The sequence below is a fragment of the Hemiscyllium ocellatum genome, chromosome 13 (genome assembly GCF_020745735.1).
Source record: "Hemiscyllium ocellatum isolate sHemOce1 chromosome 13, sHemOce1.pat.X.cur, whole genome shotgun sequence".
NCBI classification, from domain to species: domain Eukaryota; kingdom Metazoa; phylum Chordata; class Chondrichthyes; order Orectolobiformes; family Hemiscylliidae; genus Hemiscyllium; species Hemiscyllium ocellatum.
Genome location: NC_083413.1, coordinates 6,641,198 through 6,668,648, shown reverse-complemented (window position 1 = coordinate 6,668,648; position 27,451 = coordinate 6,641,198). Strand labels below are relative to the sequence as shown.

At 41.6% G+C, this 27,451-nt stretch overlaps 1 protein-coding gene across 2 annotated transcripts in view; it reads right to left on the bottom strand.

Moving 5' to 3' along the window:
- Nucleotides 1–27,451, bottom strand: part of trpc1 (transient receptor potential cation channel, subfamily C, member 1) — a 93,073-nt gene that overhangs the window by 1,139 nt on the left and 64,483 nt on the right. The window contains exons 10-13 of one of the 2 annotated variants that reach the window (XM_060834512.1): nt 12,658–12,833; nt 11,780–11,839; nt 11,444–11,645; nt 3,424–3,618 (exon numbers count right to left, since the gene is read on the bottom strand). In XM_060834512.1, coding sequence (XP_060690495.1) covers nt 3,424–3,618; nt 11,444–11,645; nt 11,780–11,839; nt 12,658–12,833 — 633 coding nt within the window. The remainder of the gene's footprint in view (nt 1–3,423; nt 3,619–11,443; nt 11,646–11,779; nt 11,840–12,657; nt 12,834–27,451) is intronic. The other variant, XM_060834513.1, reaches the window with a different exon arrangement.

The following is a 27,451-nucleotide window of genomic DNA, read 5'->3' as shown; positions in this document are numbered from 1 at the left end:
ATTGCCACATCCTAACCACCCGATGCCAGGAGGAAGAATGCCTCATCTTCCACCTTGGGATCTTCCAAACACACGGGCATCAGTGGATTTCACCAATCTCCTCTTTTATAAGTTGGTGACATGGTGGCAGGTAAGTCAAATGGCAAGTCAGATATCACAAGTCACAAATCAATAATCATCCTGTCTAAGTAAATGCTTAGTCTTCATTCAACATTTGAAAAACCAGACAATCCATTCATTACCACATTGATGTTAGGGAGATCTAGTTCTATACAAAGTGACTACTGCACTTTCCAACTGTGACTAAACTTCAAAAGTAATTATTGAACTGTAAATTTCTTTGAGAAAAATGGAGGTTATTAAATGTGCTTATATGAAAGTATTGTTTTCTTTTATTTATAGACTTTCCTATAAAACTATAGGAATGAATGTAAGACCATAGGATGTGTACGTGGTGTACTCTGGAGCTTCAAGACATTCTCTACTCTTTTAAACTGAAAGCAATGGTTCCTCTACGCTATCCCCATCAAACACTACCAGGTCAAATACAGCACAGGGTTAGATACAAGATAAAACTACTTCTACTCTTTTAAACTTAAAGTGAAGCACCTTCCCCATCACAGTGACACATTGGCGCTGCAGTGAGGGATTGCCAAACTGTCGGAAGACTAAGTTCCATTCTGGCTGTTTAGTAGATAGAAGAACAGCCTTGCATTAGATTAATTCCCCTATTATCCTTGTCAGCTGAAATAACTCCAAGAGGCCTGTATCCCGTCACCAAGTCACCCTTTATTTACACATGGACTGTCGCTGACACTGATCTAGCTCTCTCAGAGCCTGTTCTCAAAGTGAACAGAACCTCTGACACTCCTGTCAACCAGAGCTCCCTGACTGGGGCTGTGAAGCTGGTCAAACGAGGGAACTCATACAGAACACACTAGATGGCCTCCTTCTTCAAAGACCGCAAATTCCCATTCCATGTTGTCAATGATACTCTCCAGTACATCTCATCCACTTCCCACACCTTTGCCTTCGAACCCCAACCCTCCAACAGCAACAAGGACATAATACCTCTGGTTCTCACGTTCCACCCCATCAATCTCCAGATAGACTGCATTATCCTCCGCCATTTTCACAAACGGACCCCATCACCAGAGATATATTTCCCTCCTAACCCCATCTGCTTTCTGTAAAGATCATCCCCTCCATGACTCTCTTGTCAGGTCCATGCCCCGTACCAACCCACCCTTCCCTCCCGGCATCTTCCCTTGCCACTGCAAGGAATTGCAAAGCCTGTGCCCACACCTCCTTCACCTCCATCCAAGGCCCCAAAGGAGCCTTCCACATGCATTAGAGTTCTATGTGCACACCCACACATGTCATTTATTGTATCCGTTGCTCCCAATGTGGTGTCCTCTACATTGGGGAGACAGGATGCCTCCATGCAGAACGCTTCAGAGAACATCTCCAGGTCACCCGCACCAACCAACCCCCATCCCGTGGTCGAATATTTCAACTCCCCCTTCCAGTCCGCCAAGAACATGCAGATGTTGGGCCTCCTTCATTGCCACATCCTAACCACCCGATGCCAGGAGGAAGAATGCCTCATCTTCCACCTTGGGATTTTCCAAACACACGGGCATCAATGTGGATTTCACCAATCTCCTCTTTTCCCTTCCCCCCCACCTTATCCCAGATCCAACCTTCCAACTCAGCACCACCCTAATGACCTGTCCATCTTCCTTCCCACCTATCTGCTCCACCCTCCTCTCCAACATATCACCATTACCCTGACTTCCAACAACCTATCGCACTCTCAGCTACCTTCTCCCCAGCTCCACCCCCCCCTCCCATTTATCTCAACACCCCCAAGTCCACAAGGCTCATTCCTGATGCCCAAAACGTCAATTCTCCTGTTCCTTGAATGCTGCCTGAGCTACTGTGCTTTTCCAGCATCACACTCTCGTGTCATATTCTATGATGGCCATCTGGCTGACCTTGTTACAATCACTGTAGCAGCATTCATCCTTCAACAAATATCATCAAATGGTCAACTTTCTTCATTATTATCATCTGTTATTTGTACAATGTTGTATTAGATTAGGTTCCCTACAGTGTGAAAACAGGCCCTTCAGCCCAACAAGTCCATACCGACCCTCCAAACAGCAGCCCACCCAGACCCATTCCCCTATATTTACCCTTGACTAATGAACCTAACACTATGGGCAATTTAGCATGGCCAATTCACCTAACCTGCACATCTTTGGACTGTGGGAGGAAACCGAAGCACCCCGAGAAAACCCACGCAGACATGGGGAGAATGTGCAAACTCTACACAGACAGTTGCCCAATGTGGGAACTGAACCCAGGTACCTGGTGCTGTGAGGCAGCAGTGCTAACCACTGAGCCACCATGCAGCTGCCTAGGAACAAAAGGAATCCAAAAGCTGCAATCTGTCTTGGGATATCCTTAGCACATAAATACTCTTATATAAATGCATGTCTTTTTCATTGAGGTATGGCCTTTTAGAACAAAGAACACCACAGCATAGGAACAGGTACTTCGACCTACCAAGACTGCACTAACACATGATGCCTTTCTAAACAAAACACCTTTTGCATCTACGCAGTCCATATCCCTCTATTCCCTGCCTATTCACATAGCTGTCAAAATGCCTCTTATACATTGCTACTCTATCCACTTCCACCTCCAGCAGCACATTCCAGACACATACTACCTTGTGTGTAAAAAACCTGCCTCTCACATCTCCTTTAAACATATCCCTTTTTACCTTCAACCTATCTCCCCAAATAAATGACATTTATATCCTGCAAAAAAGACTCCAACTATCCATTCTAACCATGCCTCTCATAATTTTGTAATTTTACTTGGAATGTAATGTGATCCACACGATTACCTAATAGGTAGACATAAGCCTTGAATAAATTAAATCTACAGTCACTTATTAATATCCAAAATTAAAAGTGGTTCACCTAATGAAGGAGCAACGCTCCGAAAGCTAGTGCTTCCAATTAAACCTTTTGGACTATAACCTAGTATTGTGTGATTTTTAACTTTGTACACCCCAGTCCAACACAGGCGTCTCCAAATCATTATTAATATCCAGTATATAACACATGTGGACAATCAGAAACTGACACACACTGCTCATTATACAAGATTGAAGCAAGCTGGCTGTTAACTATTGTGTAGAACATTGTGCATTTTTTGTATTATTGTTCAAAAGTAAGAAAGGACAGATTTAACATTACAAATGTGTTTCTGTCTCTCAGCACTTGTTTTTCACAGAGGAGATCAGATTATTTGGTGAGTTTAATGATTGATCACATTTTCCCCAGATTCTATAAATTCTCTGTTATTGAACACTTTATGACTGACACATTGGATTTGCAGTTTTCTTACTTTAAGGCTGTTCTGACGTTTCACTTTTCCAGCGCTGGTGTGAGAGCAAATCCATTTGTTAAGACTTGTGAAGAGATAGCAAATGGTTTTCGGGGAAGGAATGATATTGAATGGTGGCGGTAAAGTACATTTGTCATCAAAGTAGCTCAGCCACAGCTTTGCTCGAGCAAACTTCCATTCCTTGTCTTCGTGATTCTTGAAAAAAAAATAAAAAAAGACAATGTTAACTCATGTTAAAATATTGTTTAAAATATTTTAATAGGCTCTAGCCAAGCTATTCTAGTACAGCAACATTAATGGCATCTGCACAGCAATGTAGAAAATTGACCAGATTTGTCACATCCTCATAAATCTAAACTGGCCATAACCATCTCATCAGTGTTCTCTCATCTATTAGGAAAGAAATGGAAGGTGTTATTGACAGTGCTCTCTGCCAGCACTACTCAACAGTAACCAGCTTAGTGAAGCTCAGTCCGAGTTCCACTAAGTCTACTCAACTTTTGATTTGATTACAGCCTCTGTTTAAACATGGACAAAAGAGCTGAAGTCAATTCATCAGTGATAGAGATCATTGACTGGACCAGCATTTATTGCTGATCCCTAGTTCCCCTCAAGATGCTGGTGGTGTGCAAACTCTACACAGACAGTCGCCCGAGGCTGGAATCGAACCTGGGTCCCTGCTGCTGGGAATACTCTGAGGCACTAGGGGTTCTTGTATTACAATGGTAGTGTCCCTAACTCTGAGCAAAAGTACTGGGTTCAAGTACCACCTGCTCCAGAGGTGTTTAATAACATCTGTTAGTAGTTTGATTTCTGCCCTGAGGAACTCTTGATCTCCTGGAACTGAGATCATTGACTTCCAACAACCATAACCATTTTCTTTTGTGCCAGATGTGACTCTGGTCACCAGAGAGTTTTCCCCCAATTCCCATTGATTCCAGTTTTGCTAGAACTCTTTGATAATTCACTCGGTCAATTGTAGCTTTGATGGTGACAGTGGCAGGGCAAGCAGAAATCTCAGACCTTGCTTTTAGCCTCCGGCCTCCAGCCTGAGCATAGTGAGTCCCATAGAGCCACAAGCCCTAGCTTTTGGCCTGAGATGTACCCTCCAGTCCTGGACCCTGAAGAATAGTGGTATTGTTTCTGCTACTGGCTGTTTAGACAGTACCTTCCAGATCCAGAACTAGAATTTAAGGGCAGCATCATCGGCAAGTTTCCTTCCAAGCCACTCATCACCCTGATTTAGAAACATCATTGTTCCTTAAGCATCAGTGGGACAAAATCCTGAAACACTCTTCCTAACAACATTGGTGACACTACCTACAGCATATGGACTGCAGCAGTGATTATGAGGGGCATAGATAAGGTAAAATATCAGGTCCTTTCCCTAGAGTAGGGGAGTTCAAAAACTAAGGGCAAATCTTTAAGGTGAGAGGAGAAAGATTTAAAAGGGACCCGATGGGCAACTTTTTCACACACAGGGTGGTGCACATGTGTAATGAACTGCCAGCGCAAGTGATCAATGCAGGTAAAGTTAGAACATGTAAAAGACATTTGGGCAGGTACATGAATAGGAAAGGTTTAGAGGGATATGGACCAAACACAGGAAAGTAGAACTAGTTTAGTTTGGGAAACTTGGTCAGCATGGACAAATTGGATTGAGAGGTCTGTTTCTTTGCACAATGACCCTAACAAGGCGGCATAATGGCTCAGGGGTTAGCGCTCAATCTCTCCTGAAAAGACAATCCGGGCATACTTGGAATCAGCCAAGTGAACCTGCTGTGGAATGCCTCCATGCCAGGATATCTTTTCTCAGTAAAGGTCCCAAAACTGATCACAGTTTTCTTGTTATGATCTGACTCGTGTAGTTTTAGCAAATCCTCCCTACTTTTATACTCCATTCCCTTTGAAATAAAAGAAGTAGAAAGTGAGGGCGGCAGATGCTAGAGATCAGAGTCTGGTGCTGGAAAAGCACAGCAGGTCAGGCAGTATCCGAGGAGCAGGAATCCTGATGAAGGGCTCATGCCTGAAATGTTGATTCTCCTACTCCTTGGATGCTGCCTAACCTCCATTGAAATAAAGGCCAACATTCCATTTGCCTTCCCTATTACCTACTGCCTTGGAGACCAGCTTTTTGTGAATCATATATGAGGTTTCCCAAATCCCTATTCTGAACCTTTCTGCAGTCTTTCTCCATTCAAATAACATTCAGCTCCTCAATTCTTCCTGCCAAAATGCATAACTTCACATTTCCCCAAATCATATTCCATCTGCCATGCTTTTGCCCACTTAATTAACCTGTCTACATCCTGCTGCATACTCTAAATTGTCCTCATCACTTGTCTTCCCAGTTATTTTTGTGTCACCCACAAATCTGACTACAGTACATTCACGTTCTTCACTCAATTATATCCATTAAAATATATTGAAAGTAACTACTGCCTTCTCCAAGATAGTGAGGGACAAATAATTAATGCTGGCCTAGCCAATGATGCCTGCATACCATGAATAAATAGGAAGATATCAAAAATATTTTCTTTCATGCTTCCCATGAAGATGATAAATTCAGAGCCAAGAAGGCTGGAGTCATGTCAAACTTCTTTCTTTCAATGCCACTTTTTCTCCAAGCCAGATGTGACAGCAAATGGTCTCAGGTGGTTGATTTTACTAGAATCATAGAATCCCTACAATGTGGAAACAGGCCCTTCAGCCCAACAAGTCCACACTGACCCTCTGAAGATTAACCCACCCAGACTCATTCCCCTACCCTATTGTCCTCTATTTACGCCTGACTAATGCACCTAACCTACACATTCCTGAATACTATGGGTAATTTACCTTGGCCAATCCACCTGACCTGCACATCTTTGGATTGTGTGAGGAAACCGGAGCACCTGGAGGAAACTCACGCAGACATGGGGAGAATGTGCAAACTCCACACAGTCATTCAAAGTTAGAATTGAACCTGGGTTCCTGGCGCTGTACGGAAGCAGTGTTAACCACTGAGCCACCATGCAGCCGCTAAACAATACTCCATATTTGACCTGAGTCTGGTGGTCCAATGGAAGATACTGCATTCTCGCTGCATCTGGGATTTTGTAAGAAACATGTACCAGATACGCTCTGCAACAGTAAATTGATGTGCTTAGACTCCTAACCATAATCTTAAAATATCAGTCATGTTACTTACAGTTCATGGATGGGTGTTGACGCATCACAAGATAATAACCAAGTTATGCCATTTATAGGATCCAAAACACAATTATCTGCTTAAGAGGGGAATGAGCAAGCAGAGACAGAGATAATAAAACCCTCAATTGAACAACTTAGCATCAGTTTGGCTGACATTATTTGGATGCCATCTGTAGAATGAAATAGGTCATGGTGGAGTAAAAATAATGCTGATTACAGCTTTCAGCTGAGATTATGGAGGGTTTTGTTAAATTTCTGGAAATAAATTCCAGAAAGCTTTCTCTTCTTAGAATTCCTTTCCTCTCAGGAGAACAATTACGTTAGCGCGCCAATAACAGCCAAAATTTAACAATTTCCAGTGGAGTCAATAAATCTTTTACAGATTCGCTCTTTCAATGCACATTTTTTAATTCATAAGTGAGTTCAGTTTCTAAACAAACTGTGAATAAACTTGAGTCATTTTTTTTGACAATCTTTTGAATTATTTACAATGTGGAGTTGATAAATAAATGTTTAAAAGATGATAATATCCTGGATGCCCATAATAGTGAAGTAACAAGTGGTTATGTACAGAACACTTGGTTCACACGATCTCTTGGCTTAGTTTTAATCACATAAATGGCACTGAAATTTAGAAGAATGAGTGGCAACCTTATTGAAACATGCAAGATTCTTCAGGGATTTGAAAAGATAGATGCAGAGACATTGTTTCTGCATGTTGGAGAATCTAGGATCAAAGACCACAATCTCAAATAAGGTGTTATACGTTTAAGACAAAGAAAAGGAGGAATTTTTACTTGCGGAGGGGAGTAAATCTGTGGAATTATTTGCTAGACAGCATTGTCCAGGCTGGCTCATTAAGTATACATAAGGCTGAGCTAGACCTTTAATCAGTAAGTGAATCAAGAGATATGGGGAAAAGACAGGAAAAAGTGTTGAGGATTATCAGGGGCAGGAATGGTTGCTGGATGTTCCAGGGTTTAGAGCATTTAAAAAGAATAGGGAGGGGGGGAAAAAACAGGAGGGGGTGTAGCACTACTAATCAGAGAGGGTATCACAGCTACAGAAGCTTCCATCGTCGAGGAAGATCTGCTTACCGAGTCAGTATGGGTGGAAATTACGAACAGCAAGGGAGCAGTCACCTTGTTAGAGGTTTACTACAGGCCCCCCAATAGCAGCAAGGAGATGGAAGAAAGCATAGGTCGGCAGATTTTGGAAAAGTGTGGACATAGTAGGGTTGTTGTAATGGGCGACTTTAACTTTCCCAATATTGATTGGAACCTCCTTTGAGCAGAAGAATTGAATGGAGCAGTTTTTGTAAGGTGTGTTCAGGAGGGTTTCCTAACTCAGTACGTTGACAGGCCGACGAGGGCAGAGGCCATTCTAGACTTGGTGTTCGGAAACGAGCTGGGGCAGGTATCAGATCTTGTGGTGGGAGAACATTTTGGTGATAGTGACCACAACTGCCTCACATTCTACATAGCTATGGAGAAGGAGAGGATTAGGCAAAATGGGAGGATATTTAATTGTGGAAGAGGAAACTATGATGCTTAGACTTAGACTTAGACTTACAGTGTGGAAACAGGCCCTTCGGCCCAACAAGTCCACACCGACCCGCCGAAGCGCAACCCACCCATACCCCTACATTTACCCCTTACCTATCACTACGGGCAATTTAGCTTGGCCAATTCACCTGACCCGCACATCTTTGGACTATGCGATTAGACATAAGTTAGGAAGCATGGATTGGGAGCAATTGTTCCATGGTAAAGGCAGTATAGACATGTGGAGACTGTTTAAGGAACAGTTGTTGCAAGTGATGAATAAATATGTCCCTCTGAGACAGGCAAGAAGTGGTAAGATGAAGGAACCTTGGATGACGAGAGCGGTGGAGCTTCTTGTCAAAAGGAAAAAGGCAGCTTACATAAGGTGGAGGAAGCTAGAGTCAAGCTCAGCTCTAGAGGATTACAGGCAGGTGAGGAAAGAGCTCAAAAATGGTCTGAGGAGAGGCAGGTGGGGGCACGAGAAAGTCTTTGGCAGAACGGATTAGGGAGAACACAAAGGCATCTTACACTTATGTGAGGAATAAGAGAATGATCAAAGAAAGAGTAGGGCCGATCAGGGATAGCATAGGGAATTTGTGTGTGGTGTCCGAGGAGGCAGGGGAAGCCCTAAATGAGTTTTTTGCTTCTGTCTTTACGAAAGAAATGAACTTTGTAGTGAGTGAAACCTTTGAAGAGCAGGTGTGCATGCTGGAATAGATAGAGATAGAGGAAGCTGATGTGCTGACAATTTTGTCAAACATTAAGATTGACAAGTCGCCAGGCCCAGACCAGATTTGTCCTCAGCTACTTTGGGAAACAAGAAATGCAATTCCTTCGCCACTTGCGAAGATCTTTGCATCCTCGCTCTCCACTGGAGTCGTACCTGAGGACTGGAGAGAGGCAAATGTAATTCCTCTCTTCAAGAAAGGAAATAGGAAAATCCCCGGCAATAACAGACCAGTAAATCTCACGTCTGTCATCTGCAAGGTCTTAGAAAGGATTCTGAGGGATAGGATTTATGACCATCTGGAAGAGCACAGCTTGATTAAATGCAGTCAACACGGCTTTGTGAGGGGCAGGTCATGCCTCACAAACTTTATCGAGTTCTTTGAGGATGTGACTAGAAAAGTTGATCAGGGTCGAGCTGTGGATGTGGTGTATATGGACTTCAGCAAGGCATTTGATAAGGTTCCCCATGGTAGGCTCATTCAGAAGGTCAGGAGGAATGGGATATAGGGGAACTTAGCTGTCTGGATACAGAATTGGCTGGCCAACAGAAGACAGCGACTGTTAGTAGAAGGAAAATATTCTGCCTGGAAGTCTGTGGTGAGTGGTGTTCCACAGGGCTCTGTCCTTGGGCCTCTACTGTTTGTAATTTTTATTAATGACTTGGATGAGGGAATTGAAGGATGGGTCAGCAAGTTTGCAGACGACACAAAGGTTGGAGGTGTCGTTGACGGTATAGAGGGCTGTTGTAGGCTGCAGCAGGACATTGACAGGATGCAGAGATGGGCTGAGAGGTGGCAGACGGAGGTCAACCTGGATAAATGCGAGGTGATGCATTTTGGAAGGTCAAATTTGAAAGCTGAGTACAGGATTAAGGATAGGATTCTTGGCAATGTGGAGGAACAGAGGGATCTTGTACTTGGATACTTAGATCCCTTAAAATGGCCATCCAAGTGGACAGGGTTGTTAAGAAAGCATATAGTGTTTTGGCTTTCATCAACAGGGGAATTGAGTTTAAGCGTCGTGAGATCTTGTTGCAGCTATATAAAACTTTGGTTAGACCGCACTTGGAATACTGCGTCCAGTTCTGGTCGCCCTATTACAGAAAAGATGTGGATGCTTTGGAAAGGGTTCAGAGGAGGTTTACCAGGATGCTGCCGGGACTGGAGGCTTATCTTACGGAGAGAGGGAGACTGAGCTCGGACTTCTTTCACTGGAGAAAAGGAGGAGGAGAGGGGACCTAATTGAGGTATACAAGATAATGAGAGGCATAGATAGAGTCGATAGTCAGAGACTATTTCCCAGGGCAGAAATGACTAACACGAGGGGTCATAGTTTTAAGCTGGTTGGAGGAAAGTATAGAGGGGATGTCAGAGGCGGGTTCTTTACACAGAGTTGTGAGAGCATGGAATGCGTTGCCAGCAGCAGTTGTGGAAGCAAGGTCATTGCGGACATTTAAGAGACTATTGGACATGCATATGGTCACAGAAATTTGAGGGTGCATACATGAGGATCAGCGGTCGGCACAACATCGTGGGCTGAAGGGCCTGTTCTGTGCTGTACTGTTCTATGTTCTATGATCAGATCAGCCATGATCCCTTGCGTGCCAAAGCAGACTCCATGGGCTGAATGGCCTACTTGTGCTCCTATATTTCATGGTCTTATCAATTTTCAACAACAGTTTTTCTGACTGTTGTTTCAACATTTTCATACATCACTCCAGAAGTTACAGGATTCCTTCCAAAGTGGCAGCAGTACAATATTTGCAGTTGTGATAAAACATTGAGAGGTTCACAGCAATTGTAATGGACTGTTTGCCCTGTTTCTGGCAGAGAAGTTTGTGTGCTCATGTGACAGTATGATGCAGACAATCACAGATACCAACTTTTGTTACGGAAAATGGGATGTTTTCTGACTGAATTTGTTTTAAGAATATCAGGAAGTACCTGCTGAGAAAAATGTCAGAACATAATTTAAGGAACAACTGGTGGAAGGGCTTTTTGAAATAATCTTTCATGGGGTGTAAGTCATCACAAGCAAAACCAGCATTTGATCACTCACCATTGAACAAGAGATCAGGCAGAGTGTTTCTGCTCTACTACAGAATCATAGAGTCATTACAGCATGGAAACAGACTTTTCAATCTGACCAGTCTATGCTGACCATAATCCCAAACTAACTTTGTTCCACTTGCCTACCATTGGCCCAATTCCCTCCAAATATTTCTTATTCATGAACTAATCCAAATGTCTGAAACACTAATTGCATCCACATCCACCATGTCCTCTGGCAGTTCATTCCACACAATAACAATTTACTTGCTGGCAATACCTTTCTAAACAAAGATACTGCCCTCCTCTTCACTTTTGACCATCATTTTCATTCCTCTTCAGGATTAGCAAAGAGTTCAAATGCACTTCAGCTTTTTCAGAAAAAAAAAGTCTCTCTCCTCTGACATTTGGTACAAATTTGAGACAAAGAAAAGTGGAAGGCAGCTTACATAACAGCATAGAGCCACTGGGTTGAATGGCCTGATATAAATTCTATAACCAACTTACAGCGATCATCTGGAAGCTTTTGTGTAGCATTGCCACCAGCAGTTTAGTCAGGACAATCACAACCACCACGTTGTATGTGCCGATGATGAGTGCTCCAACAAAAGATTGCAGGTCATCAGTGTAACTGAATCTTGTGACAAACAGTGCCACGTGTGCCAGGGAGAAAATATACCAAAATAGGGCATAGCAGGTCCCAACAAACCTGGAGGAATAAGACACAATGAATTAATGACTGCCTTGCTATCCTGAAAAACAGAAGACTAAAAATTAAAGTGGACTCCATCTAGATATTGAACACCCCGCTTCAGAATTTCTACTAGACACAACAGGACTTACATTAGCAGATTAGCTGTGGCAGGTCTACCTGAATTGGCACTTGAAGTCTTTCCCTGGGCACTGACACAGGAGGATGAGAAGAGGGACACTGATCAACATGATGGTTAGAGCACCAAAACCGGCAAAGTACAATATTTTTCACTTTGTGCATGGCATAAACTATCTGTAGTTGGTAGAGAAGTTTTTTATCGATGCCATTGGCACTACCATAAGAATGTCATAAAGATGACTCCTTATGGTACTGCATCCTTTCTCTGTGGGGAAGTAGTTAACCTTTGCCAGGTCTTTAGAGTGACACATGGAGAGTATAAACCAAGCTTATGAGAAATTGCATATCTAACTGTGAAAGTGCAGCTCTAAACCATCCAAGCATGATTATTTTATAGTACAATTCCTTCCTGTTTTGTAAAACAGTCTGCAATATGATCTATTAGAGGTAGTCTGTCATTTGTAGATTAACCAGAACATAATTTGATGTGGTAATTCCAGCATTTGTAACAAAATGCTTAATTTCTTTCCATTCTCCTCCCCTCACCTTCCTCTCTTCTCACCCACTCAGTGGAGTCTGAATGCTATCAAAGCTTGAGAAACAGTTGAAACTGCAGTACAAGAGACATGGGGAATTAAAACTTCTTAAGCTTCTCTTTACTAATCCATTGAAAACTCAATGTGAAAAATAAAACAACGGCTGTACATTAGGAGACCGGCAAGTAAAGATAGATGCAATTACCAAGAAAATCTTATTTTCTAATTTGTGAATTAGTGCTTGAAAAAAAATGTAAAGTGAAAAATACCGTATTGTAACATACTATTGCAAAGACCTGAGCAACAAATAAAACATGAAACAACATGGGTCACTAAATTCTACTTAAACTTACGAATGGAAGGCTACGTTGCTCTGTTGCTCACAGAAGATTCCAGAACAATCCTTGCCTTCCACCATTGAAAACTCCTTATCGTACAACTGAGTAAGGCCGATGGTGAAAGAGATCAGAACAAGCAGAAACATTCCCAAGAACTTTCCAAAATCTTGCAACATTTGTCCCATGGAAATCTGATCAAAAATATTGGTTACAGATTAGTAAATGACATGGATATTAAAAAACAAAACAGTTTCGCTGAGAGAATAATGGCACTAATCAAAATGTTTTAAAAGGGTTCAGATGTAATAAAACCTTGAGAAATATGATCCTGAACCCTGTGCTCAATTTATAATGGGCACAGGGGGACAAAGCACAAACTGATTCAGAATTTAATGCTAAGGGAAAGATGGAACAAGAAAATAATTACTATTGGTATTCACAGGTCTTCTGAGATTGAGCTAAAGCTTTACTTTTCATCCATGTATTGTTAACATGATTTGAAAGTACAATAAGTGCCATAAATGGAAATACTTTAGCTATAAATCCAAAAATTGAACAATGTTGATAAATGGGAGCAATTTCAGTGCAATAACCCTTCGTGTCCTCAAAAGCGTTTTTCCAGCTTTCAACCTTTAAATTGATAAACCAGTTGTAACAATGAGATTAGATATCACATGTCTACCACCACTAACACTCAATAGTAGCAGTGTGCACGTGTATAAGATGCAATGCAGCAATTCACTAACGATCCTTCCAAACCTACGACCACTGCTATCCTGAAGGACAAGGGCAGCAAGTATATGGGAGCAGTACCACCTGCAAGATCTCCTCCAAGCCACTCGCCCTTCTGACTTGAAAATGTATTGCTATTCATTTACTATCACTAGGACTCATAACAGCACACAAACCAACAGCCACTCTCAGACGACAACTCACCAGGACGAAGGACCCGATACTCAGCATGAGCAAAACCAACGTAGTGTACAAAATCCCATGCAAGGACTGCACAAAACACTACATAGGACTAACAGGAAGACAGCTAACGATCCACATCCATGAACACCAACTAGCCACGAAACAACATGACCAGCTATCCTTAGTAGCCACACACTCAGATGACAAGCAACATGAGTTCGACTGGGACAACACTATTTTTATAGGACAAGCCAAACAGAGAACAGCCAGGGAATTCCTAGAAGCATGACACTCATCCACAGATTCAATCAACAAGCACATCGACCTGGACCCAATATACCGGCCACTGCAGCGGATAGCTGGAACTGACAACCGGAAGCGGCAGATACAAATCACTATAAATGCCGGAGGAAACATCACTAAAGTGCTTCATAGGAGGATATCACCTAGACAGGGGACGAAATGTCTGCAACACAAATTGCCAGCTCGAACAGAACCACAATAACATCAATTAAAATGGATGTCAATTTAAGGAAATACAGTGTTAAAGGGAGGGATGGGAGTAGGAAGGAGTTCAATAGCAATGGCATAGGGCTGGTAAGCTGTATCCTTCCTGTTTCTGTGGACAATCTGGTATCTGGATCAGGAACAGTGCTCCAAAACAACGAACAATTTTTCTCACTCGCAGGGAAGATACTATGTGATCTTCCCAGATGGCAAATAGCTACCACACTACAGCAGTGGTGGTATGTAACCCTCACAGGACCCTTTAAGTGTCCACTTACATTAATTATTGGGAGGCTGGAAGGTGACAGGATCTCCACCATATATTCACACTCTCTCTCTCTCTCACACACACAATCATAACACTTCGCAGCTCTAAATTCCACTCTGCATATCCTGTAGCATTGCCATTTCGTTTGACTTTGGTTTTTCTGTTGGTGATTTAATTGCCTCAAATCAAGAGGTTTAGGCATTCACTCTGTTTACCTCTCTACGTTTGCTAAAAAAAATCTTTCATCATGTCATAACAGTCTGCATTAACTTAATTTCTAAATTAAATGACTCTTGACAAGACATTTTTCCTCAATATAATGTTATGATGCACTGGTTAACCTTTAAGAAATATGTGTCTCTTAAACTTTAGGAAACATACAACTCCTCATAAAATCATTAAATGACAGAATCCTTGTAATGTGGAAGCTGACCATTCGGCTCATCAAGTCTACACCGATCCTCTGCAAAGCATCCCACCAAAACTCATCCCCAATCCTATCCCTGTCACCCTGCATTTCCCACAGTTAATCCATCTCGCTTGTACATCCCTGAACATTATGGGAATTTAGCATGGCTAATCCACCTAACCTGTACATCTTTGAACTGTAGGAGGCACCCAGAGCATCCATGCTGATCTGAGGAGAACGTGCAAACTCCACACGAACCCAGGTCCTGGGCACCGTGATGCAGCAGTGCTAACAAATGAGCTGGCATGCTGCCCCCTCTTGGTGGAAACAAAGGAGCACAGCTCTGGCCTACCTCCCTAATAACAGAAACAAGCACAGGCAAAGTAGAGGAACAAGGAATGGGGGCACAAAGTAGCTGATAACAGAGTGCCATAATGTTTTTTTTTCTGAAGTAGTCCAATATTGTGTTCTGTCCAACCAATCCATTCCCAATCAACGGCCAATATTATACTGTAAATCACCATAAGTAGATTCAGAGGAACAAGCCATGGTTTTATTTTCCTCTTTCAGGTGAAGCTCTTTGCTTCCAGTGACAGGAAAATTGAAATTAGGAATTCACTGTGGAAGGAAACCAAGGTTGCAAACTCTACATTAAGATTTCAACATGAGGTTTAGCTGACTCTACCGTGTTCAGAAAATACGATATTTTGCAGATGCCATTTTTTGAAATAAACATTAAACAGAGATTTGATCAGCCTGTTCAACAACTCAGTGAATATGAGAGATTGTTTGCTCAAAATAGTTTGTCAAGATTTCTCAACATCCTGGACAATATTCCTCCCTCAAACAAAATCATCTTAACAGTTGACAGTTATTCATTACACATTGAGATATGGATTATCTGATACATGATGTAAAATGTCTATTCCATTTGTCTTCATATTTATGTTACAAGTAAAAAAGCCTATATTTCTGCAAATATTCATAGTCATAGAGATGAAAAGCTTGGAAACAGACCCTTCGGTCCAACTCGTCCATGCCGATCAGATATCCCAACCCAATCTAGTCCGACTGCCAGCACCCGGCCCATATCCCTCCAAACCCTTCCTATTCAGAAACCCATCCAAATGCCTCTTAAATGTTGCAATTGTACCAGCCTTCACCACTTCCTCTGGCAGCTCATTCCATACACGTATCACCCTCTGTGTGAAAACATTGCCCTGTAGGTCTCTTTTATATCTTTCCCCTCTCACCCTAAACCTATGCCCTCTAGTTCTGAACTCCCCGACCCCAAGGAAAAGACTTTGCCTACTCACCCTATCCATGCTCCTCATAATTTTGTAAACCTCTATAAGGTCACCCCTCAGCCTCTGACACTCCAGGGAAAACAGCCCCAGCCTGTTCAGCCTCTCCCCATAGCTCAAATTCTCCAACCCTGGCAACATCCTTGTAAATCTTTTCTGAATCCTTTCAAGTTTCACAACATCTTTCCGATAGGAAGGAGACAAAAATTGCACGCAATATTCCGACAGTGATCTAACCAATGTCCTGTAGGGCTGCAACATGACCTCCCAACTCCTGTACTCAATACTCTGACCAATAAAGGAAAGCATACCAAATGACTTCTTCACTATCTTATCTACCTGCGACTCCAATTTCAAGGAGCTATGAACCTGCACTCCAAGGTCTCTTTGTTCAGCAACACTCCCTAGGACCTTACCATTAAGTGTATAAGTCCTGCTAAGATTTGCTTTCCCAAAATGCAGCACCTCGCATTTATCTGAATTAAACTCCATCTGCCACTTCTCAGCCCATTGGCCGATCTGGTCAAGGTCTTGTTGTAATCTGAGGTAACCCTCTTTGCTGTCCACTATACCTCCAATTTTGGTGACATCTGAAAACTTACTAACTGTACCTCTTATGCTCGCATTCAAATTACTTATTGTCATTTACATAAATAGAGGACCCAGCACCGATCCTTGTGGCACTCCACTGGTCACAGGCCTCCTGTCTGAAAAACAACCCTCCACCACCACCCTGTCTTCTACCTTTGAGCCAGTTCTGTATCCAAATGGCTAGTTCTCCCTGTATTCCATGAGATCTAACCTTGCTAACCAGTCTTCCATGGGGTACCTTGTCGAACGCCTTACTGAAGTCCATTTGGATCACATCTACCACTCTGCCCTCATCAGTCCTCTTTGTTACTTCCTCAAAAAACTCAATCAAGTTTGTGAGACATGATTTCCCACGCACAAAGCCATGTTGACTATCCCGAATCGGTCCTTGCCTTTCCAAATACATGTACATCCTGTCCCTCAGGATTCCCTCCAACAACTTGCCCACCACCGACAGCAGGCTTACTGATCTATAGTTCCCTGGCTTGTCCTTACCACCCTTCTTAAACAGTGGCACCACATTAGCCAACCTCTAGTTTTCCGACACTTCACCTGTGACTATCGATGATGCAAATATCTCAGCAAGAGGCCCAGCAATCATTTCTCTAGCTTCCCACGGAGTTCTAGGGTATACCTGATCAGGTCCTGGGGATTTATTCACTTTTATACATTTCAAGACATCCAGCACTTCCTCCTCTGTAATATGGACATTTTGCTAAATATCACCATCTATTTCCCTACAGTCTATATCTTCCATATCCTTTTCCACAGTAAATACTGATGCAAAATACTCATTTAGTATCTCCCCCATTTTTTGCTGCTCCACACAAAGGCTGACATGCTGATCTTTGAGGGGCCCTAGTCTCTCCCTAGTCACCCTTTTGTCCTTAATGTATTTTATAAAAACTCTTTGGATTCTCCTTAATTCAATTTGCCAAAGCTATCTCATGTCCCCTTTTTGCCCTCCTGATTTCCCTCTTCAGTATACTCCTACTTCCTTTATACTCTTCTAAGGATTCACTCAATCTATCCTGTCTATACCTTACATATGCTTCCTTCTTTTTCTTAACCAAACCCTCAACTTCTTTAATCATCCAGCATTCCCTATACCTACCAGCTTTTCCTTTCACCCTGACAGGAATATACTTTCTTTGGATTCTCATTATTTGATTTCTGAAGGCTTCCCATTTTCCAGCCGTCTCTTTACTTGCGAATATCTGCCCCCAATCAGCTTTCGAAAGTTCTTGCCTAATACCATCAAAATTGGCCTTTCTCCAATTTAGAATTTCAACTTTTAGATCTGTCTATCCTTTTCCATCATTATATTAAATCTAATAGAATATGGTCGCTGGCCCCAAAGTGCTCCCCCACTGATACCTCAGTCACCTGCCCTGCCTTATTTCCCAAAAGTAAGTCATTATTATAAATTACGAATAAACTGCTACACCAGGGTGACATTAACTTTTTAAAATTGAGATTCAAAGACTTCACCAACTCGGATCTGGTTAAGGCTCAAACTGCACAAATCCAACACAGTATTTGGGCATAATTCTGTCAAATCAACTTGTCTTTGGGACTCTTTAAATCATCAGCAGAATTGATGTGTAAATGCAGTTCATGGAGCAGAGAGGCATCAATGTTCATTTGGTTTTCTTTCTCAAAGACAATTATTAAAAACCCCTCATTCACCATTAATTACTGATACTAGTGAAATTGGCTTAGTAGAATCCCAAATGACACTTTAAATGAATCAATAGTGAAATATGAATGTGTACTCCTACTTTCTTATCGTGGCTTCCTGGTTGTTTGTACACTTTTGACAGTGTTGACTTTTTAAAAAATTTTCCCTTAATAGCAGTCCTATTTAATTAATAACATCTCAAAAGGGATGTTTTGACTGTGAAAGAAATCGCTTGAAATCATGAAACACTCAGGTCTGTGACTTTTTTTTAAAAAAGTTCCTAGTCCTACTGGAACACAACCAGTACTTATCTGGTGCCTGCTTATTTTTAGAATTCCAAAAGCCGCGAATATCATGTGGGCTAGTGTGCTTGGTGCTTCATTACGGACCGTACTGCTGGAGATTTGAGTCTTCGTGAAGGATAAATGCATCAAAACATTACAGGAATCTTATTCGATCTCAGTGTAGGTGTGTGCTGAATCTTCATTTTACGTAATCTAACATGAAATGCTTAAACATTGAAGTTACTGAATATTAATCATAACAATGCTGACAAAATAATCTTTCCATAAAATTAAAAGGGAGACGCAAGGTTGTGAGTGATAGAACATATCAAATGCATGATTGGCCCACTGCATTACATCGGCTTCCTCCAAGTACTTATTTCTATTAGATTTATACCATTACTTGTTCCCTATTACCCACAAGTTCTCAGTTGATAGTTATAGAGTTATACAGCATGGAAACAGACCCTGTGGTCCAACTCATCCATGCCTTTCAGATATCTTAAACTAATCTACTCCCATTTTACCAGCATTTGGCCCATATCCCTCTAAACACTGTACCCATCCAGATGCCTTTTACATGTTGTAAGTGAACACAGCTCCATCATTTCCTCCACCAATTCGTCCCATACATGCAACACTAGCTGTGGGATAAAGTTGCCCCTCAGGTCCCTTTTAAATCTTTTCCACTCACCTGAAACCAATGCCCTCCAGTTTTGGACTCTCCTACCCTGGGCTATTCACCCTATCCATGCACCTCATGATTTTATAGATCTCTAGAAGGTCATTCCTTTGCCTCTGATGCTCCAGAGAAGAAAGCCCCAACCTATTCCGCCTCTCCCTATAAGTTCTCACCCTCCATTTCCAGCAACATCCTTGTAAATCTTTCCTGAATTCTTTCAAGTTTATCAACATTCTTCCTTCAGAAGGGAGACCAGAATTGAACACAGTATTCTAAAAGTGGCCTTTCCAATGTCCTATGCAGCCTCAATATGACATCCTCTTACACTCTATGCACTGAACAATGAAGGCAAGCTTACCAAATGCCTTCTTCACCATCTTATCTATCTGCGACTCTACTGTGATGCCTTAATTTACATTCTTGAGCCTTGCCAATGTTGTCCATGTTAGATTTGGTGTTAGTTGTTCTTCTTATTCTTCACTTCAAAGACACCGTTGTTGTTGGCATCCTTCTCTCTTGGTAAGATGGTGGGGATGGGGTTCTTTCATATGACACTCCAACGTTGATGGCTGAAGAGACCAGTATGTGGAAAACAGACTCAGCTATAAAATGCCACATGTAATGTTTATCAGATGCCATTGTGGGACATCATTTTTGGGTTGTTCCCTGTTGCTAAACTGTTGTAGCCAATGAACATCAGGGCAGCACATGCTAGCCCACAGGTGATGTGACCATTTCTTATGTTGCTAACTGGTACCTCCTGAGCATGTGAGAGAAACAATGTTTAGGGCCTTTGTGTTGCACTTGGAAACACCCTTGAAATGAAGCTCTGGGCATCCTGCTGGCAATGTAGTTCTATCTACTCCAATGCACAGAAAATGCTCACTATGTGATTTTCTTCTTTTCCTGTGAACAACTACAATCACTTCTGCTTGACAAATATTAATATACTTGCAAGATTTGGCTTCCAGAGGACTGTCACATTCTTCATTTTGTTCTTCCAAAAGGTTCTCAGAGTACGTTACAAACAGTGAAGATGAAAATTGTTTTGCTTCCTTTTTTGATAGATTTAAGTTTTTTTGTTTAATTCATTCACAGGATATGGGTGTCACTGGCTGGACCAGCATTTATTATCCATCTCTAATTGCTCAAAGAGCTAGTAAGAATCGACCACGTTGCTGGAGGTCTGGAGTCACATGTACGCCAAACCAGGTAAGGATGGCAGACTTCTTTCCCTGAAGGACATTAGTGAACCAGATGGATTTTTCCTACAATCAACAATTATTTCATGGTTGTGATTAGACTCTTTAGTCCAGATTTTTTTTATACGGGTCCCTGGATTAATAGTCTAGCCATAATACCATCACATCCCCATTTTACCACATATGCGACATGTTGAGAGCACAGACCTCATAAACCAGGATCTTGATAACTGTCAGCTTGACATTGTTCCACGCACATTTTGTGCGATAAGCTGCTTTTTCCATGCGTGAAATGATTTCTACATCGAGACACAGGTTGTTTGTCACTGTGGGCACAAGTTAGGAAGTTTGCTAACCATTTCCAGCCAGGTCTTTTTAGCATGATCAAAGGCAGAGATGTGACCACAGTTTTGGTTTTCTTCACACTTATAAGTTGGCAGAACAAGTTACATGCACCAGCCTTTGTAGCAGATTTCCACATAACTCTATCAGCATTGTCACAGAGAATTCCAGCATGGAAACAGACCCTTTGGTCAAACTCATCCATGCCGACCTGATATCCTAAATTAATCTAATCCCAATTGCCAGCATCTGGCCCATACCCATCTAAACCTCTCCTATTCAGGTATCCATTCAGATGCCTTTTAAATGCTGTAATTGTTTTAGTCTCCACCACTTCCTCTGGCAGCTCATTCCATACACACATGACCCTCTCTGTGAAAAAAGTTGTTCCTTAGGTCCCTGCTAATCTTTTCCCGCTCACCTTAAACTTTTGCCCTCTAGGTTTGGACTCCCTTACCCTGGGGAAAAAGGCCTTGGCTATTCACCCCATCTATGCCCCTAACTGTTATTAACTGCTACAAGGTCATCCCTCAGCCTCCAACACTCCAGTGAAAGTAGCCCCAGCCTATTCAGTCTTTCCTCATAGGTCAAACCCTCCAACCCTGGCAACATACTTGTAAATCTTTTCTGAACCCTTTCACGTTTCACAACATTCTTTAACAGGGAGACCAGAATTGAACGCAGTATTCCAAAAGTGACCTAACCAATGTCCTGTACAGCCGCAACATGACTCTCAACTCCTACCTCAATAAACTGACCAATAAAGGCAAGCATACCAAATGCCTTCTTCACTATCCTGCCTAGCTGTGACTCTACTTTCAAGGAACTACGAGCTTGCCAATAAGTTAAACTGCCACACGCAGGACAGGGGGAGGTGGGTAAAACACCTCCCTCCCCCACTAATTTAAACCTGCAACACAGAAATGATTTAAACCTTGCTGTAATCTGTTAAAATTCGAAAGGCAAAGAACTATTCCAAAAGTAAAAATTAACTACTTTTTAACAAGTCTAACAGAGAATAATTAATTAACAACTATTTACAACTCATTTATCTAAACCTATCTTTTACCTTCCCTCCCCACCTCACAATACTAGTCCAATAAAACTGCCGATTAAGATTTACAGAAAAATCCAAATTTCATAACCAACCGGCTGTCAATTCTTCCCTTGGTATCTTCCTCTGTAGATTTGCACTCCAGGTCGGTGTTGATGTTTTTTTCCCTGTGTGAACTCCTTCTCCATGCAGGTACCTCTCAGAGTTCTTACTAGTAACCTACATCTGTTGGTCTTTTGGCAGTTCTCCTCCAACTGTTCAATTTTTTTTCTCGGTTTTATACCCCAAAGCATCGGATTGTTTCATTGGTGTTAATATTGTCAAATTACTAAGTTCAAATTTGATTGGAGTTTGATATTTTGGGGCATAATTTAAACTGATTGGCTGAATTTGAATTTTTTTTGTCTCCACACAATGCAGCTAATCTAGCTGTTTGACTAAATGTTACATTACTACCTTGATGCTGTGACAGGTAGTTCTGCTAACTTTTAACTCTCTTAAAGGTATAGTACCCCTTACACCTTCATAACATTTGAAGGCTCATGAGTCTTCTCCAATACCTCTACTTTGCCTCTGCTTGCTCACAACGAAGTCTCATTCCCCACTATTCCCCAAAGGCAAGAAGAGGGTCTGTTTGATGATATGTTTCAAAAGAAACTGTTAATTGGATTTCTCAAATGCTCCAGCAAACACTTGGTCCTACACTTGACTTTCTGTTGGTGCATGGAGATCAGGTCCACTGTACCTTTGGCAGGACAGAAAACATAGGTCTGTGTATCTGTATATACTCCATCTAGACACAGATGACTCTTTTAAGCATGATCCGAGGTCAAGTGTCCCCAGTGTTGCAAATAAATGGGACATCCCCGGCATATGCTCCCATCTCCTTTGGTTTTTTTGCACAAGATCATTTTTGCATCACAAATGTCCTGTGGGATGGATCCGACCTACCATCAGTGAAAGAGATCCTGAAAGCATGACAGGAGATGTGACTTTGTAAACTTCAGCAATTTGGCTGGGATTTCATCCTTGACGAAGGAGGGGGCCTCCTGCTTTGTAAGCAGTCAGTGGCCTTTTCAAGTTCAAATGTCCGGGCACTTTGCCTAACTCAAGCATGACAGGAACCATAAAAAGACAAATGTATTTTGTGAGGCATCAGCATTCTCTTACTTTCTTTCCAGCACTGTTGAAAGAAAAGCATTGAGTACAAGGTCTATTTATTTTCTCCATCTCTGTCAGTGGATATTGACTGTCTAATACACAGTTTCCCACAGTCCCCTGAACTGCACCCATGTGCTCAAAATGTGACTATAGCATTCAGAAGAGAAATCTCTCAGTAGCATTTTGATTGGGATTGTGGTGCCTGACAGGAGCTTCATAAGTAGTTGCTGTATTTGCCATGTTTCTGCTTTTACACAGGTTTTCAGAGGCAGTACTAAAGCAAATCTTTTCTCAAAAGATGAGATGGAAGCTGAAAAATGTTTGCAAGAGGAATCAAAACGACTAAAACGAAACCAGAAGTCTGAGTTTGAAACTCAATTCTGGTCATTTTGGTTTGAGGAAACCTTTTGCTTGTTGTGAAGACTTATCAGGTCGGTCATGGGGAATGGGCATTTCTAGGTCAGATCAGGGAATCGAGAATTTATGGAAAGTATGTAAGTACATCATTTGTGTTAAAGGGTTGAATCTCTGGCTCCACATATCAGGAACTCTGGTATTGTTCAATAGTTACAAAAAGTCGAATGGAGTGCTTTGGAGCCTCTAGAAAATTGCACTTTGTTCCTTTCTAACGGTGTCAGACATTCACCCTCCAATTTCTTGCTTATTAGAAGGTATATGTCATAGTCAAAGCCATGACTCCCAATCAATCTCTACGTCCACCTAGTCTGAAGACTGATCTCCCTGTTTTCCTTGAATGACCAAGTCTCTGAAAGGCTAATATGTGCTCATGTACAGTAATGTACATTCTGGTATAATGCAACAGTTGTGTTCCTTTTCAACCCCGCACTATAGAAAATTGTGCTGGAGAAGACTGCTATTGAAAATTGCTATACCTGTTCAGTAGAAAGTTCATTCATCCAAACAGCGCCTGCAGTTCATCGATTGCATTATAGTCAATTTGTGTTGTTTTGAAGATGTGCCAGGTCAGTCATGAGAATGGACATTTCTAGGTCAGATCAGGGAATTGATTAGGCCAGAATTTGAGGAAAGTACTTCAGTATATCAGTTGTGTTAGATTTCTGGCACCTGACTGCCCGTCAGGAAGTCCAGTACAGTTGAACAGTTATGAAAAGCAGAATAGAGTGCTTAGGAGCCTTGGGATAGTTTTTTACAAGTGGGGGAGCACGGCAGTAGAGAATAAATGGTAGGTGGATGTAGAACTCAAAAAAAAGAGATGAACAAAACCGGAAGTTACTGGAAAAGCTCAGCAGGCCTGGAAGTACTTGTGATGAGAAATCAAAGTTAATGTTTCCGGCATGGTGACCCTTGCTCAGAATGGGTCACCAGCCCAGGAACATTAACTTTGATTTCTCTTCATACATGCTCTCAATCCTGTGAGCTTTTCTAACAACTTCTATTTTGTTTCTGATTTACAGCATCCACAGATCTTATGGTTTTTATTTGAAAGAGAAGAAAGGTTGGACAAACGAATGGATTACAATTTGTAACAATCAGCCTAAATGAATGAATAGCTGCTAATGGGCCTATTAGTGGTTAACAATGGGTTGTGTGTAATAGCAGACCTTGTGATAACAGAGGGGTTGGGCTAAGGACATGGGAGAAGGTGCTTGTGGGGGATGGGCTAAGGACATGGGAGAAGATGCATGTGGGGGATGGGCTAAGGACATGGGAGAAGATGCATGTGGGGGATGGGCTAAGGACATGGGAGAAGATGCCTCAAGCCCGAAAATTGTTGAACCAATATTGAATCCAGAAGGCAGTAGAGTTCCCAAGCTGAACATTTTAGTCGTTATTCATTCGCCCAGGCTGATTGTTATCCACTCCTTTTGTCTGTCCAACTGTTCTGTCTCTCTCTGGGCTCTATCTCCACCTATTGTTTACTCCTTACCCATTCTTCCCCACCCTATCTTCTGCATAAAAAAACTTTTTCCTAATTCGGTCAGTTCTGAGGAAGTGTTACTGAATCCAAAATGTTACTTCTGATTTCTCTCCACAGATGCTACCAGATCTATTAACATTTCCAGCAATTTCTGTTTCTGATTTCCAACATCCACAGTTCTTACATAGCCCCAGCATCTGAATGGCCTATCATGTTATTCTAATGGTATATTTACTTATTTGCATTTGATCTTTGAAAGGTATTTTTAAACTGAGACAGCTAATTTATTATTTTTTTAACATTGTGTGCTAGAATGTATCAGGATTTCTATCCTTACATGATATGTCCTACAGCAAGTTTTGGTTGTGAAAGTTTATTATTTTAATTTGTCTTAAATTATGTCTGCTAAAAATGAGCCAAAATACAGAACTTTCATTCACATAATTCCTCAATTTGAGGACATCTCAAAGTGATTCACATTAAATAAAGATTTGCAGTTAGTAAAGTACTTTGGGATTACAGTCACTGCTGCCATTTATGGGACATTAGATTACTTACAGTAAGGAAACAGGCCCTTCAGCCCAACAAGTCCACACTGACCCGCCGAAGCACAACCCACCCATACCCCTACATTTACCTCTTACCTAACACTACGGGCAATTTAGCATGGCCAATTCATCTGACCCGCACATATTTGGACCGTGGGAGGAAACCGGAGCACCCGGAGGAAACCCACGCAGACACGGGAGAAGGTGCAAACTCCACACAGTCTAGCGCTGTGAGAGACAGCAGTGCTAACCACTGTACCACCGCACCGCCCACAATTTTCATCCAACAAGGCCTTACAAATAGAAAAGGAATTTTTAAAAAGTCAGATAAATCTGCTTTTTGACATTGGTTGAATGAAAAACATTTGCCTATGAACGATCAAAACCTCTCTGTCCTTCAAATAAAATCAAAAATCGCACGCTACCAGGTTATGGTCCAATGCATTTATTTGAAAGCGCTATATAAACCCATTATACTATAATCTGGTGTCATGTGATTTTTGACCTTGTCCAACCAGTCCAACATTAGCACCTCCACATCATGATTTCTTCAAATAGTCATGGTCCATTTATACGCATCTGAGAGGGTAGTCAGAGTCTCCATTAAGTGTCTAACTTGATTTTAAAAAATCACCTCCAACGGTGCAAGCCTTCACTCTTTTGTTCTGGACCTCCTTTTATCTGAGAACATTCCTCCTTTCCATGCAGGTACAACTAAAATAATTGTTAATAAATGATTGATAAAATTATTGGAAGGAAGATATGGATCTTCTCAAATGTAGTTCACTGAATAGAAATTAATAACCTGGGACTACCTTCCCCCCTCACATTTTTTTATATTTTGTTGGCATGTGGCTTAAAGGCTACACAGTCTAAAAGGTGTTTACTTCTGTGGCTGTTATGATCAATTGAATTGAAAAACATTATTCAAAACAAATGCAGCCAGAAATTAGTCAGCAGCTCCAAAAAGGAATGTGATGTGGAAACAGCACAATGTAGATGAAATTATAACACAAATGACAGCAATGTCAAAGCTGAAAACACACACTGCAACATGCCCTCTGCTCCTTCAACAAAAAAGTGTTGTCCCTTTATTTTAGCAGTTACTTACTAAGATATAGCCTGTCTCATTTATGAGCCAAAACTTCATAGAAAGTCACATATATAGTAACACAGCTACAAAATCTCCTTAGACAGAAAAATGGTCATGCTCACAAAAAACCCCACAAAATCATTGAAACTTTAGGTGTGAAGTTTAGCCAGTGTCAAAATATTTGCAGTGCAAATATTTTTAGTATAACAGTACTTGCTATATAAACTGTTGATTTCAAACTGACTAAAGGTGATGGCAGGAATAGACAATGCCCATACTGTTTCTGTTTGAGATTTAGAATTCAGGTCAGGCTGGTGCTCGAAATGGCAAACTGAAGCACATAAGGCTAAATGGTATTATCTCATGGCCTGTATACAAAGTTTGTATCTTTTATTCTATAGGCTTCCTTATCACTGCAATGTCATGAACGCAAGATGCACAGGAGATTTCAAGATAGGAGGGAAGAAAGGGCAAATCAGAGTGCAGGCCAACTTTTCAGATTTCCTGGCAGCTGATTATCTGGAAGAACTGATGGACAAGTCAGATGAGGACCCCTTTGTGGGACAGTTAGGACCAGACATAAATTCTCAGATGAAAGGGTCTCACAATTGAGATAGAGATGAGGAATTTCTTCTCTCAAAGTTGTGAATCTGTGGAATTCTTTGCAACACAGAGTGTGGAGGCTGAGATAGACAGATTCTTAATCAGAAAGGGAATTAAGGACAATGGGGAAAAAGCAGGAAAGTGGAGTTGAGGATTATCAGATCAGCCATGATCTCACTGAATGGCAAAGCAGACTCTGCAGGCTGAATGGCCTGTTTCTGCTCCTATGTCTTATGGCCTTGGTCCACAATGTGTGTTATAGAGA